Source organism: Triturus cristatus, chromosome 4_1 (assembly GCF_964204655.1).
Source record: "Triturus cristatus chromosome 4_1, aTriCri1.1, whole genome shotgun sequence".
In the NCBI taxonomy this organism is placed as follows: Eukaryota; Metazoa; Chordata; class Amphibia; order Caudata; family Salamandridae; genus Triturus; species Triturus cristatus.
In genome coordinates this window covers 925,419,934-925,435,499 of record NC_140585.1, presented here as the reverse complement: position 1 = coordinate 925,435,499, position 15,566 = coordinate 925,419,934, and the positions used below count along the sequence as shown (strand labels likewise).

General features: G+C 43.9%; 1 protein-coding gene across 1 annotated transcript in view; it reads right to left on the bottom strand.

Annotated features, from left to right (window-relative positions):
* Positions 1 to 1,578: 1,578 nt before the first annotated feature.
* LOC146855832 (transmembrane protease serine 11D-like) overlaps positions 1,579 to 15,566 on the bottom strand; it is a 370,733-nt gene continuing 356,745 nt past the window's right edge. The window contains exon 5 of the mRNA XM_085651179.1: positions 1,579 to 3,136. Coding sequence (XP_085507305.1) covers positions 2,519 to 3,136 — 618 coding nt within the window. The 3' untranslated portion in view covers positions 1,579 to 2,518. The remainder of the gene's footprint in view (positions 3,137 to 15,566) is intronic.

The window sequence follows — 15,566 nt, the reverse complement described above, 5'->3', positions numbered from 1 at the left end:
CAATCATTGGCAAAGTCAATAGCCTTCATTATAATGTAATCAAGCACAGATAATCAATAAGGCAGGTAATCAATTAGACAAAAAAGACTGGTAATCAAAAAGACAGGTGATCAATAAGGTACAGGTATGCAAGCTACACCACTTTGCCACCGTCTGCAGAGGGAGCTCCAGGGGAAGAAACACCCAATTCAGGTCCTGAAAGATCCGAGGACACTGTGCATTGTAATGTGTATTTTAGACAAAGAGAATTTTTTATCCAACCAAGAAGGATAAAATTGACCCAAACATATTTTTTTAATTGATTCAGGAAATTGTATAACGAAGAAAAATGGGTGATTTGCTTTTAAACTGAAGCACTCTATATTCTGTTTCAAGTTAAAGCAGCTTTTTGTTTCCAGAGGCCATGTACTGGATAAATGCTGGTATTTTGGAGTTCAAGATTGCATATTTTTGTGAACTTGGTGAAACAGACGAAAGAGATCCTTTAATATATTGATTTTATTTTCACAAAAGAGAGTTGTACAAAACTTCGATGAAATATTTGTTGTCTGATTTTGTGCAACTGAATTTAAACTTGAATAAATGACATAAATGACTGGTTGAATTCTTTGTTGCCCTGCCTTTATGGTTGATATTTCTTAACCTAATGTTTGGTGAAGCGACACGAATTTGAAATTTGGCATTAGCTAAAAGAGATCTGATCACATCGAAAGTCATTCTGGGTGCTTTAACGTCAGAGGAACAGAGCTATATTAGAAATAAACATCCTCTTTGCCTCTAGCTGGCTTATTTGCCCCCGATGTTCCTGTTTCCTCTTTTCCCTTTTCACATATTTAGGCACCCTTTCTATTTTGACTTTAATTCTAGTATACATATTGCACCTATGGTACATAAAAGAAAAATATGATCCTCCTTTCAGAAAACTCTGTGGCTAAAATACTAACAAATTATTTTTCTGTCTCTTCTAACAACTTATACAGGTATGCCCTGATTTAGAGTTTGTCAGCCTGAGGGAGTAAGGGCCACAGAGGTTTGGCCCCTTGGCAGCCCGCACGATTTAGAGTGGGCAGTCATAGGGCCAATGTTCACTGTTCGTCACTGCCAGGTAAAACCTGGTGGTAAAGGGCAGTGAGACAACTCCCATGGCGCGGGGTCATTGTTGTTTATTTTATTTTCCAAAATATAGTCCTTAATTGGGATTTTTCGTTTTTTAAAAATAAAAAAAATGGTTAAACGTTTAACCGACGGTACCGTCATGTTGACAGAGCTGTCCGTCAAACTTAGGAACCAAAGTGATTATGGTTCCTACCAATGTAAGAGATGTCCGCTAGGCCGGCAGACATATTTGGATTCAGAGGATGGGTACTGTGACAGGGCAACAGAGTATTACTTTGTCATCCTGACATAGTCTATGGTCTAAATCAGCCCCATAGACTCAATTATCTGTGATTTTATTTTATGAGATAAAAATAAAGATATTTGTCAAATGCAAAACCATTGGAAAGGTTTATTGTCAGAAGATCTGTTTTTTCATTCAGCCCAAGTAAAATCTTATTAACCTCTGAGCTTTCTACAACCAGAGCCCACTGTTTATCATGGGTCAGCATGGCGATCAGTCAGTGGTATAGTATAGTCATAAGAAGGTTGGTCAGTAGCAATAAGCACCAGGGCTAGTGAAGCCACTAATCAACTCAGAATGTTGGTTCCCCAGAGAAGATGATGAGACAAGACAGTCTGCATGACTCTAACTCAGTGTGTCTGCTGTATATTTATTGGTGAGAGGGGTAATGTACAGTATTCATCTGGAAAGAATGTATTTGTCTGCTCTCAAATTGTTTCAACACAAAGACTGAGTAAAAATGCTCGTACATTATTTTGACCGGCCATGAATGGATTCAGCTATATTGTTTTGGAAAGTATTCAAAAATGGGCCCAGTCACAAACTGCAGTATTGTCTCTGGTATGATCAGTTCCTGGGTATCATGAGAAGCACAATGGGGCCTGCCTAGGAAGTATACAGTGCAGATAAAGCTAGCCATTGCTAGCAGCTAGGTGTGATTAATGGATGCAAAGAATAACAGGAAGCTGTGCTTTAAAGGGAACAGGAAGCTGTAATCTTGTAGGATACAAAATGTGCCAGTTAAGGTTAAGTTAAGAGGCAATTGGAAATTCTGTATTAAAGTTAATGAGGTAACTCACTGAGGGACGCAGGAGATGTTACTAGAGAGGGAAATGAAGTCAGTTGAAAGAGGAGTTTTGTGTCAGGGGACTTAGTGTCTATAAAGTCAATAGCCTAGGAGGCTACCAGGTACAAGGAATGCAGGAAGGTACAAGGTATATTAGGAAGAGGGGGTATAGAGAAAAGGGAGATTGGGACTGTCAGGTAGAGGCATCCCAATGCAATAGGAATGGGGAAGATGCAGTTGTACAAGAGTGTTTGGAAATCTTGAAACTAATACATTGTTTGTAGATATGTGGTGGCAGGCTTATGGGTTGATGTGCTCAGCCACATGCTCACTTAGATTCTGGAGCTGCTTGACTGGTCAGTATTAGCTGGTTGTACTGATGGTATTGTCGGGAGTTCTTGGGTGGTGGTGGTAGTGGTTATGGTAACATAAGGCAATTCGGTCACAACCAGAGTAGGGGTGGGAACAGAAGATGAACCTGAAGCTTGATCTGAAGCTGGAGGTTGGGACTGAACTGTAAAAATAATAGGAAGTGTAGCTGGAGATGGAACTTGAGGCAATGGTTGGGCATAAGCTTCTGCTGGAAGGTAAGGGGATTGTACAAGGTAGCCAAGCTGTGGGGCATAGGCAGGTGGCATGTAATACCCGGGCTGCGCATTATAAAGCAGCTGTTGCAGAACAGATAACTGCTGAGCAGTTTCAACTTGTGGAGAGCTCTGCTCTGACAAGGTAAATGATTCAAAGGTGCCATCCCCTCCAGAGAAGAATTCATCCATCCCTGGTGTGAAAGCTCCAATCTTCTCCATGATCCACTCAAGAAAGTACTGTGTGCTGGTGTACACCACAGGATTCTGGGACTGGCTGGAGCCTCGGCCCCAGGTGAAGACACCGATCACATAGAATCTGGAGGTGGTCACATCGTAGCACATTATAGGGCCACCATTGTCTCCCTGGGGGGGAAATAAGAGAGAACTTTGGTTACAAGCACCCTGGACAAATATGCTGAGAATGCCTTTCTTTTGTCATGCAAGTCCAGTCCACCCTCACATTCTGACCTGTCCCTTAAACATTTGCCTCCACTCTCTATCCCTAGATTCCTATTCTATTAATCTTTTTTCTTGTTATCTGTCAATTCATCTATCTAGCGGTCTAGTTATCCATATGTACGTCTATCTATCTATCTATCTATCTATCTATCTATCTATCTATCTATCTATCTATCTATCTATCTATCTATCTATCTATCTATCTATCTATCTATCTATCTATCTATCTATCTATCTATCTATCTATCTATCTATCTATCTATCTATCTATCTATCTATCTATCTATCTATCTATCTATCTATCTATCTATCTATCTATCTATCTATCTATCTCCACTAAAAAGCAATAGTTAACCATTGATTCATGTTGTGATTAAAACAAATAGATACAATTCCCAGCAAAAACGTCAGTTGAAAGGAAACTATGATTATGATACAACATCTTTAAAAAAGTGTCAGTTTCTATAGCAGACATAATTAGGTACATTACAGATAATATTGCATAAACTATGGCTGATGGCATATTCAATCAATCATTTGTGATATAGGGAAATGATATAATCAGTAACATCACATACTGCATTATCATTTAAATCATGAACCACAAGATCTGAAGTAATGTTTCAAAGTTAACTCCTAGCATCACTTGTTTGAAATAGATCCCATAGAACCCACTGTCTCTACTGTTTTCTGTTGCACAGGTTATAGAAAGAGTTCACGGAAAATGTGCAATATATCAGAGAACAACCGGGTTCTCCATACTATCTTCCCCAGGTTCTCTGGAGACTGCATTATTAAACTATGCTAACTCCTGTGGTCAGTAATCAGTTGGAATATAGCCTTTGATACTTGAATAGATAGATATCTTTTATCAAGAAATATGACATTAGCCTCTTCCAAGAGACTTGGGCTGCTCGACCTGTGGTACACAAAGGCTATGGGGCATATTATCAAGGGCCTTATCTCCGCTTTTTTGCTGTAAAAGCCCAAAAAGCGGAGATAAAACTATCACTCAATTTACAAGTGGGTGCTAACATGCATTAGCGCATGTTAGCACCCGTTTTCCCGACGCCTCGCTTTGTATTTCTAATGAGATGCAAAGTGGGCGTCACTGGGCGGTACTGCATGTAAATTATCGCTGATGTGCACATCGTGATATTGACAAGGAGGCCCACGCATTTTAGCAGACGTTAGTTTTTGGCGAAAACCGCGTTTTTTTACAAGCTACCCCTCCCCCCAGTACACATCAGGACCCCTGTTCTCCTGCACAGCCACCCCATAAACTGAGAACCATTTATCAGTACTGTTTCCCATCACATAGTTGGGCACCAAATCCTTTGGAATGCAGACCCTGGCCTTCCCTTAAGACACTGCAGGAATGCTGCCACCACTACTATTGGATTCTGCTTGCTTGGCTTTAATGTCTAACTCCTTAAGCTTAATATCATGTGCCATCTTTAGTTTAGCCATCTCCAATTTAAGTTTCCACTCATCCCTCCTGTCCTCCAAATCCTCCAAATGTCCCCTGAATTCAAATGTCCTCCAAATCCTGGTGTGATAGGCTGTCAGTCACTTAACAGGGACTATCTTAGAGGGTGCCTTACATGTAATAAAAGGGGGGTTTAAGGCTTGACAAGGGGTCTTAAATGCCAAGCCGACAAGGCAGTGAAACTGCACATTCAGGCCCTGTAGTGGCAGGTCTGAGACATGTTTGAAGGGCTACTTATTGCACAATCAGTGCTGCAGGCCCACTAGTAGAATTTAGTTTACTGGCTCTGGGCATATATAGTCAGTGGAGGCTCCTCTTCTAAGGCGGAGGAGGATCGCCCCCCTGCTTCAGCTACAAGCTGATGCAAAAAATAAAATAATAATAATGATCATTTTTTTTTTTGCATTCAGCTTGCAGCTGAAGCCAGGCGGGCGGGGCTGAGCTCCCCATGTGTCACATGGGTAGGAGTGGTGGCAGTACCTAAAGTGCGCATGATGCTTTGGCCGGCTGTATCGGGCCGCCCAAAGCGTCATGCACACTTTGCATGTTCTCCATGCAGGCTGCATTACAGCCAGCATGGAGAACATGCACAGCCTGCCAGCCCCTGTCTGAGTGCCGAGGGCAGCATTGTGATTGGCCTGGGGATTCTGGGAGGCTGTGTGATTCCTGCCTTGCAGAGAGGAGGACGGAGAAAGAAGAGGCAGCGGTCGGCAGCAAAAAGGTAAGTCCTTATTTTAAAATGATTTCCCCTCCCTCCCTCTATCCCCCAGGCCCACCCAGCCCCCACCGCCCAAACACCCCTGGTCGTTAGCAGCCGCTACTGCATATAGTGCACTTTACTAGGGACTTATAAGTAAATTAAATATACCAAATGTGAATACACCAATATACCCATGTTTTAGGGAGAGAGCACGTGCACTTTAGCACTGGTTAGCAGTGTTCAAGTGCCCAGAGTCCTATAGCCAACAAAAAAAAATTCAGCACAAAAGGGAGGTGGAATGGTAAATGGTTTGGGGGTGGCCATGCAGAAAGCGACATTTCCAAGAATAATCTTTCCCTTAACAGCACACCGGATTCTTGGTTACCTTAAATGATCATACCTATTTTCAAGAAGGGTGAGAGCCAAAATGTTAGCAGCCTATCTCTCTGTTTGAAACTCTGATTAAGATCATAAGCAGGGTTCTCTTCAATGGGATGAAAGACTTGGTCCGGGTCCAAAATATCCTCCACTAAAGCCAGTATGGGTTCAGAGAGAGATTGGGTATGGTGGAGCAGTACTTGAGCCTGCACCTTACTGTGGGGAAGTATACCATCGTCAGACACTGCTCACTGTCTCTGGTGTTCATGGACCTCTTCACTGCGTTCAACAGTGTGAACGTCCGCAGGCTGTGTAAGGTGCTCCTGGATCTGGGGTTGGATGTAGCATTGGTGCATTTTCTGCATATTTTACATGTGAATTTAAGAAGGCTGAGGTGAAGTTTTGACCAAATGGGGAGCTTGCAGAACCAATTTATCCTGATTCCGGGGTCCCATTTTAACCAATGTATCTAAGAATGTTCCCTCAATAAGCAGTGTAGCTATGCCAGCATTGTTGTAAGCCAACAATGCGGTCTTAAGGGCGCCTCATGCCTAAAGCCCTACAAAAGCTAATAGATTATTTTGACAAATTTATGGCCGATCTGGATTTATCAACTAATTTTCACAAATCTCAGATCACTGCCCCAAGAAGTACAGAGCTACCTCTTTAGTTTGTGGGGACAAACACTTAACTAGTATGCAAAATTTCCCAAATTTGGGAGCTGTGTTTCATTCTTCAGGCACATGGGCTTCCCATATTTTCTGTAGCACCTCAAAATGATGTGCACTTTTGAATCTTCCGTGGACTTTTGAATGCAAGGCCTTGACTCCTCTCCTGTCTATATGTAGGTCTCAGTGTGTTCCAATTGCTAGCTATGGAGTGGGTGCTTGGGGTTACTGAAACAGCCACCCCTGCCGGTTGTGAGAAAATGCCTGTGCAGGAGACTGTTGCACCTACCGCCCACCAACTCACACTTTATTTGTCACCTGGAGCTTGGTTTGCTATACCTGGAACACCTTATCAAACTGGCCCCCATATTGCTCTGCCTTTTGATTTGGACCAACCATTAGGCAACTTTGAATAGACCTGTTAATAAGGATTGCCTAATGCAAGATAAGGGAGCAGTTATTCTGTGGCTAGCCTATATTAATTCTTTACTAAAAGTTCTTGGTCACCTAGAGCTATTTTACATGCTAACTCAGAAAGGATAAAAAACAGTAGTGAAATCTCTTTTCATGAAAAGAAGACAAACTCTGAGGGTGAGCATTGAAAGTATTGAAAAAAACGGTGCAGTACTACTTTCGTTAGAAAGAAACTGATGGTATGGAACAAAATCACTATAAGGGGCACCCCCGCCTGCCGTCATCCAGGACCACGCCCAGCCTTCTGCTACTTCATTGCTCCTTTCGCCATAGACTTCAACAACTACATTTTCCTTGGCAACCTCAACTAACATCTTGACAACCACAATGACATCAGCACTACCAATCTCCTCGACAGCATGAACCAAATCGGACACACCCAACTCCTTTACAACCCCATGCACACCACAGACCAAACACTAGACCACATCTTCACCTCCAGGGACTGCATCAGGTACAACAACACCACAGAACTCACCTGGACTACCCACTCCATCATCCACTTCAACATCACCAGCTCACAAACCTCTGTTCCCAGTCTTCCCAACGTCCCCCTCCGCAGCTGGAGCAAAGTCTCAAAGGACACATGGACCAATGCCCTCAACACCACCCACCTCATGTCCTCCAACAACCTAGACCATAACATCAGAAACTTCAACAATTTAATCACCAACTGCACTGACAGCATCGCTCCCATCAGCAACAACAGCCACAGAAGGTCCACCAAGCAGGCTAGCTGGTACACTGAAGAGCTTGGAATCGCTAAGCGACACTGTAAACCACTGGAAAGCAGACGTTGCACCAGCAAGGAAATAACCGACAAGACCACCTTCAAGACAGCTCTTAAATTCTACCACAGACAATTGAGAAATTTGAAGGAAAAGGCCTCAGTCTCACACAACAAATCAAGTTCCAATACTAGCAAATAACTCTTCAACATCATCAAAGAATTCTCTAACCCTCACCTGCAGCAGATACATTACTCCCTCACAGAAAGTCTGCGACAACTTGCAAACTTCTTCCACAACAAGATGGCCAACATCTAGAAAAACTTCAAACCCCAGCCCGAGGCCACCGACTTCTTCAAGCCACACAACAACCCGCTACTACCACAGACATCCAACTAACCGTATGGAGTCAATTCACCCCAGAGGATGTCCTCACTGCATCTTTAACCTAGGCGAAGCCACAATCACCCATGTACTCACCACCTTGTTCAACACCTCAATTGTCACAGCCACTTTCCCCAGGGACTGGAAAAATGCAGAAGTCAACGCCCTACTGAATGAAACCATTGGCAGACCTCAGCGAACTCAACAACTACAGACCGATCTCCCTGCTCCGGTTGTTGGTCAAAGTATTAGAAAAAGCCACCAACCAACAACTCTCCTCACATCTGGAATGGAACCTCCTCCTCAACTCCTCCCAATCTGTACTCCACAGCAACCACAGCACCAAGACAGCCCTAATTGCAGCGACCAAGGAGAGATCCCCTAAACCTCTCACTAGCCATTGATAGTTCCCCACCACACACTCATCCCAAGGCTGCACAACATAGGCATCCAAGGAGCCGCTCTGAGATGGATTGCATCAATGGAAGAATGCAAAAAGTCCGCCTCCCGACCTTCACATCGGAACTCATGGAAATCATCTGTGGATTAGCCCAAGGAACCTCGCTCAGCCCCACCATCTTCAACACTTCAATTACACTTCTGGCCAGCATCACCAAAACCCACAGATCCAACATGAAATCCTACACCGATGACACAGAATATGTTCCCTCCCTTTCCGAATACACCACCAGCACCAAAACCAACTTCCACAACTGCATGACAGACATCCCCAACTGGATGAAGGACAACTGCATGAAGCTCAGCAAGGACAAGAAAAAGGTACTGATTTTCAGAAACAAAAACTCCCCATGTGAAGCATCCTGGTGGCACTGAGAACTTGGACCTACTCCTACCCCACTGACCATACTAGGAGCCTAGGCATCATTCTGTACAACAAGCCAAACATGACAACTCAGGTCAACCCAGTCTCCTCCTCCTGCTTCTTCATCCTCCACATCCTTCATAAGATATTCAAATGGCTGGCCCAAAGCTCAAGACGCACTATCAACCAGGCCTTCATCCCCAGCTTACTGGACTATGGCAACGCTCTCTAAGCAGGGATTGCAGCTCACCTCCTTCAATGACTACAGACCATACAGACCTCCGCAGCTCGACTTGCCTGTATCTCCCTGGCTGAACCCACATCACCCCCTACCTCAGGCAACTCCACTAGCACCCTGTTGAGAACAGATGCCAGTTCAAGCTCCTAACATATGCATACAAGGCCCTACACAACTACGGACCCGCCTACTTGAAGTGCCCCCTGATCTTCCATCAGCCCTCCAGACTCCTCCGCTCCACGTCCTTTAGCGCTCTACAAATCTACCGATTGATTGATTGATTTATCTTTCATTGCCAATGGGAAGGTGGGAAAAGTCACTTTTATTTTGTTTCGGGGTAGGAACAGTTCACCTTCTTTTTAGCTTCCCCTTAGAATTTAGTAGTGTATTATTCCTAGGTGCTTGCCTGCATGATGGCACCTCCGAACAATCATTGCTCCTCTTCTTTTTTTCTGTAGATTTTCTGTTATTTTTACTAAACAATTTCTGATACTGTTATTAAAGAGATTCCATCTTGTCCAATACAGGGTGGCTATTCGTTATTTGCAACAGTTAAGCAGTGGGGAGGTCTGCCATAGAGTGGACTCTTTTCTGAAATCAGGTGCTCACTCAAGAAAAAGTATGCTTTATTGATTTCATTTAATATATTTTTAGCTCTGTCTTGAAGTATTTTGTGCTGGCACATATTTTCTGAAATTGCAGAATTTATTGTAAATATTATAGCTTTTTGTATTTGAACTTGCTTTTGTGCATATCTCCAGCATGTGAATAAAGAAAGATTTGACTTTGACTACAGAACAATATTAGCCAATATTTAGCTGTGTATTTGAGTGTGTAGGTAACGGATGAGAGAGTGAGTGAAAAAATTGGTAGCTACGTCTGTTTACTTGTGAGGTGGCTCATTAAACTCTATCAGACTCTACATTTGTGTGAGTGAGTTCCTGGGTAAGTCAGTATTGAATTATTCTACGCAGGCGCGGCCGGTACAGGTAAGAGTGGTGGGCGGGGGAAGTGGACATATGCCAGGATAGAGGAAAAAAACTAATTTAAAAAACCACTTACCTTGCGCTCGCCGCATCGTCAACTCGGCGCAAGGTATGTGGTTTTATTTACTGCCCCCCGCCCCACCCCCATCCCACCGCTCTTCCCTGTACCGGTGGCACCTGATTCTGTGAGTAATTGAGTAATCAAGTGTTTGGTTGCAAAAGATAAGTAAGCAAGGGTGTAGGAAGGTGGAGTATTATGTGGTGATGCTGGTTAGGCTTCACCATGCAGTACTCTCACAATATCCTAAAGATGGTCCTTGGATTCACAATAATAAATCCTTAGCTAAGTCTTGGTACAGTGGCAAAGAGCAAAAGGCAAAATAGGCCTGGGCGAAAATTTCGTTCCGTTCGCGGAAATTGCGATAATTTGACATTTTCGCGTTCCGCGGAGAGCGCGAAAATGTCAAAATTTCCGGTTTCCGCAGCTTGACGATAATTTGTTTCTTGCTCGCGCTGTAAAATAATACATTCTCGCGCGCGCGCGATCGCCTTACCTGAATCCCTGCGTTCGCCGACAAGTTTTCTTGATCCGGTCGCGTTCTCCATGAGATGTTGGATTGTTTTTAGCCATTTGCGCTGTCTCGCGACAGTTCGCGCCCGCAGTGACGTCATGCGTCGCGCGATCACGTCTTTCTTCTCGCGATCATGCACCGCGAGACAACTCAAAACAAGATGGCCGCGCCCGCAAGCAACCACATGGGTAAGTTGGCGACCAGCAACCATGCAGAAAATCTCGCGAACATGCGGGAAAAAAACTTCTGCATCTTCGCGATATTTCCGCTTGTTTGCGATAATTTTAAACATTTTCGCGATAATTTGCGAAAGTTAATTTCGCAAATTCCGCCCACCCCTAAAGCAAAAATTAAACAAATTTAACGAGGTCAGTTACTTATGACCGGAGTCATGTATTTTAGAACAAAACATAAATCACAGCAATTCACTACTGAAGAACTTTTGCATTGTGGTCAATAGGAAAAAGTGGTAGTGGCAATCGGTCAGTTGCAGGTCGAGTTGCATGGAACCGAAGGAGGGTACAGGTGATGCAGGTCCCAGGACCAAGCCATAATAGTCAGTTCAATTTTACCTGCCTCGAGAAGGCCGGGTGCAGAGTTGTCCTGGCAGTCATTGGTGCTGAAGCGGGAGCTGCTGGAGAGCAGGTTTTACCACTTACACAGTGCTGGTGGGGAACAGGGTGCAAAGAGTGAACAATAAAGCCACTGCTAACCTCGGATGAAGTTTTTGTAGTATTCCCTCGAAGTGCAGTGTCTAATAAAAGGGGGGGTTGCCGGACTGGTGACCAACTAGCCTTGGCAACAGTACGCACAGTAGCAATTTATTTGAACGTCCAGAGGTCCTGGGGCACACAGTAGCTCCCTAAAACTTTATGGAGGTAAGGACTACATTTCCCAGAATGAACTGAACCATCTACTTTTTGGAGATCCTTCGAAGGGCTAGATGGCCACTGATCCTTCAGTTCCCTGATGCTGTTTTTACCTGCGGTTGCAGGGACTAGTGCCACTAGTCCAGGGGACTTCTGGCTCTCACTGGGGTCCCTTTGTCTTGGGGAACCAAGCTTTGGCCTAGGACGAGTCTCGGTCGTGCAGTTTTAGGAGTGTTGCCACAGGTGCAGAGTATCCCTCTGGTCTCTTCATTGTCCTCTTTGATGCAAGTCGGTTCAGAACTGGGGTTCTGGTGTAAGGGGTAGCCTTTAAATCCTAGATTTATGGGTGTTAGGGGGTGGGTGCAAGTGGCCAATGGGCTACTAGCCCCAGCGGGTTTTCTGCCCCCGAGGTGACCTCATTTGGCGGTGTAGGTCACCTTTTCTACCCAGAATCCACTATTCTACCACTTCTAAAAAATCGCAGAAGTGTCCCTTAGCTGTACAGATGAGATAGCCCACCCTAAAGGTGGGGCTAGCCTTCTGTGTGAGTACACCTCCGGAATACCCATTTTTCCCACCTGCCCAGATGAAAATGTGCCTGGGGTAGGGGGGTGAGCTGTTTCTTCCTTTGGGAGGCAGCCTGGTTGCGTATCACATGCGGTGCAGCCTTTGAAGCTCACCACGTTGATATGCTACTTCACTAGCCAGCTTGTCAGGGAGGGAGGTGCGGCCTCCTTCCCATCCAGGCCATTGTGTCTGACTCCTGGGAGAGTTTGAACCTTCTTGCAGGGGTTCAGATTCTTGTCTTGGTGGCAGAAAGCACCGGCTGGCAGCCAGAGCACAGGAAATGCTGCAGCAACCAGGTGGGCAACCTCAAAATAGCCACCTGGGTGCATGTCACATCATCCTCGACACGAGATTCATGTTGGGGTGATGAGGCACATTGTTTGATACTAAAAGCAACATATGTAGGCGGTACCACAATAGAGCTTCCAACCTCAGGTTTTCCCGGGTGCTACCCCTGTTATCCTATGGACCTTCTACCACTTATAGTGTCCTTTATTGGTAAAGGCCACTATAAGGACATATTAGCTTGCACTTACAGGTACACACCTTTAATATATATAATGCACCTGCTTCCTAGTCTCAGAAGGCCTTCCTGAGTGGTAACTGGCATATATTAAAAAGATTGCATTGACTTTGCCGCACATGGTGAGGGCAAAGAAGAGTTCAGGCAGTTTATACTGCTCCTGCAGTCTTTAATGACAGGCCTGCTGCTGTCAGTAGTTTACTTGGGTCACTCAGGGTGGCAAAAACAGTGCTTCAGGCCCTGGTAGCCCCTTTAACACTCATGCTCTGGGTACCACTGATACCATATACTAGGACTTATAAGGTAATAGAAGTCCTTTGCCAATTGGGGTTACCAATTCACACATAACAGTTTTAGGGGGAGAGCACTGACACTGGGGCATGGTTGGCAGGCTTCAGTGCACTGTCAGAGTTGAAAACCAGCATCTAGTAGCCCAACAAGGGGCAAAAAGTGGGGGGACATCTACAAAAAGGCCTGGTTTCCTACAAAAGGTAAACAATGCACCAATGCCACACTTATAAAGTGCCATCCTCTCACTAAAGTATGCAACCATAGGCAATACATTGGCATACAATGGGCAGTGAAAGTGGCATAAAATGCCATTGCATGAATACCACATATCCTGGAAGGGTCATCTTTTGCACATGAAGTGCTATCTTTCACCCATATAATTCATCCCTGTTCAAAAACAGTTCATTGTTACTTGAAGGAACGGTTCTAGTAATCATCAACAGTTGTTTCTTAAAATTATCAATTTAAGATTCTCCCTTACGTTTTTACAGCTCTAACACATTCATAGGCCACAATAATGAGCTTAGGCAAACTTCCGTGCACCAGGGGGAAGCTCCACCAAAGAAACCACAACCCCAACCCCAGTTGAGTCAAAAAGGATCCAGAACCTATATTATTATTGAATTTCGCTGTGACTGAACCCGAAGCCCCAACAATCCCCACAAACACAGCAAGCATAATTAAGATGAAACAAAGAAAGGTAGTCACAGAGCAGCACAACGATGAATTAAAGTCAGGTGGTAAGGAGACCCTTCGGATAACATTCACCAAAAATCTGGACATTGCAAATATGTGCAAAAAAGTTCCTAATAAGGTGATTTACCAACTCTGCGGCAAATTTGAGGGACATACGCAACAAGCAATTATTCATCAAAAAAAGAGGAAGGATATATCTCAGATAAAGGATAAGAGCAATCACATGGCCCTAGGACAGGATCCGACCATGACAAATCCAACATCTAAATTGCTAATTAGTCCGGAATATCCTACCCAAGTGTCGCACAACATTTTGAACAGAGGGAACATCTTTAAATTGTTCACATTTATTCCTGAACTGCGCAACCTTGAATCCAGTGACATAACATGCATTGAATTCATAGCCTCAAAAGGTCATTAAAGCACTAAACCAATGTTAATTACACCGGCATCAGCAGTAATCAAGGAGCTGGTAATATCAAGGTCTGACCAATTCAACATATGGGGTATTAAAATAATTTGACAAATAGAACCGCGGTACTCGTCGGTACTTGTAAAATTCTTAGCTCCTCTCGACAACTCCAGCAATCCTCCTTTTTCAATATTGAAATCTGCTTTAAGTCAAGCTCCTACAGGAATCAATCAACTAGCAACAGAGGAGTCAGACACTATGAAGAACGATTGTTCCTGGAGGAAACAATGATTGAAATAGTACCCAACTTGGATTCTCAATGTGTTCTTGGAATATCAATGGTCTTACCAAAAACTCCAGTCACCAGACGTGATAAAGTTCTTAAAAAACCACAAGGTCATACTTTTTCAGGAAACATGGTATGAGGCAAGCCTCCCAATAGAAGGTTACATGGAATACAGGACTTCTGCTCTGAGATCGCACCAGTTTGGCAGACAAGGGGCAGATTTCAATCTACGTAGCTTGCAAGCTAAAAGTAAGCATTGACCAACTAGTATTTAAAGAGAACTGGATTACTGGTATAAGGATCAGAAGCTCCAAATCTATCAAACAAATGCTTCTGATTAATGTATACCTTTCACCAAGTGCCAGGGAGAAAAGGACTAAGTTAGACCATCTCATCCGGTTCCTGTGCAATCTATTAAGTTATTATGGAAATATAGCCTGTTTTATTTCGGGGAACTATAATACAAACCTCTTCCAAGACCTTCCAGATGAGCATGATGAAAGATGCCCTGGGAGAAACCAATATACCACTGAACAAATAAAGCCTAGCAGTAATAAACACAGCAAACTTGGTGAACACATGGTAGTACAGCTTAGCATTATGGGCTATACAACCCTGAATGGTCGTTTTCCCATGGATAAACCTCCAAACTGGACAAGAACAAATGGTTGCACTCACTCCTTTCTAGATTACACCAAATGCAATAATGAAATGTTCTCTTTGATAGAAAATTACACCATTGTTGCACGGGGAGACAGTGAACACCGACCCCAAGTACTCACCCTGTCCTCCCATGTTGCACGGCACCCTACGACAAGTTTGACAACAAGCTGAATTTTCACAGAGAACCTCAAAAGGTTAAAATGGTTAGACTTCTTTATACCAATTATAAGGACAGCTTGGTGAGCCCTGTTAGGTGCAAGGAGTTCCAACGATGTCCCGCCCACCACATCATGGGAGATATTCTCCAGCCAACTGCTTAAACATTTTTTTTTCACCCCACGAAAAGGCAACTTAACAATCGCATCTGTCAAGATTAGGAAATTAAAAAATCTGCCCAACTCGGCACTAAGACAAGCAGGGAGGTGCGTGGGGGATGAACAGTTATACAACCTCTTCAAGCAAGCTCAGAAAGCATTTAGGCAAACAATATTCCTAGAGAAACAAACTGCTCTGACCACTTCTGGACAAAATTAGTCCATGCAAGCAAGAACCCTCATTCAAAGGCATTTTGGTCCCTTGTAAATGGG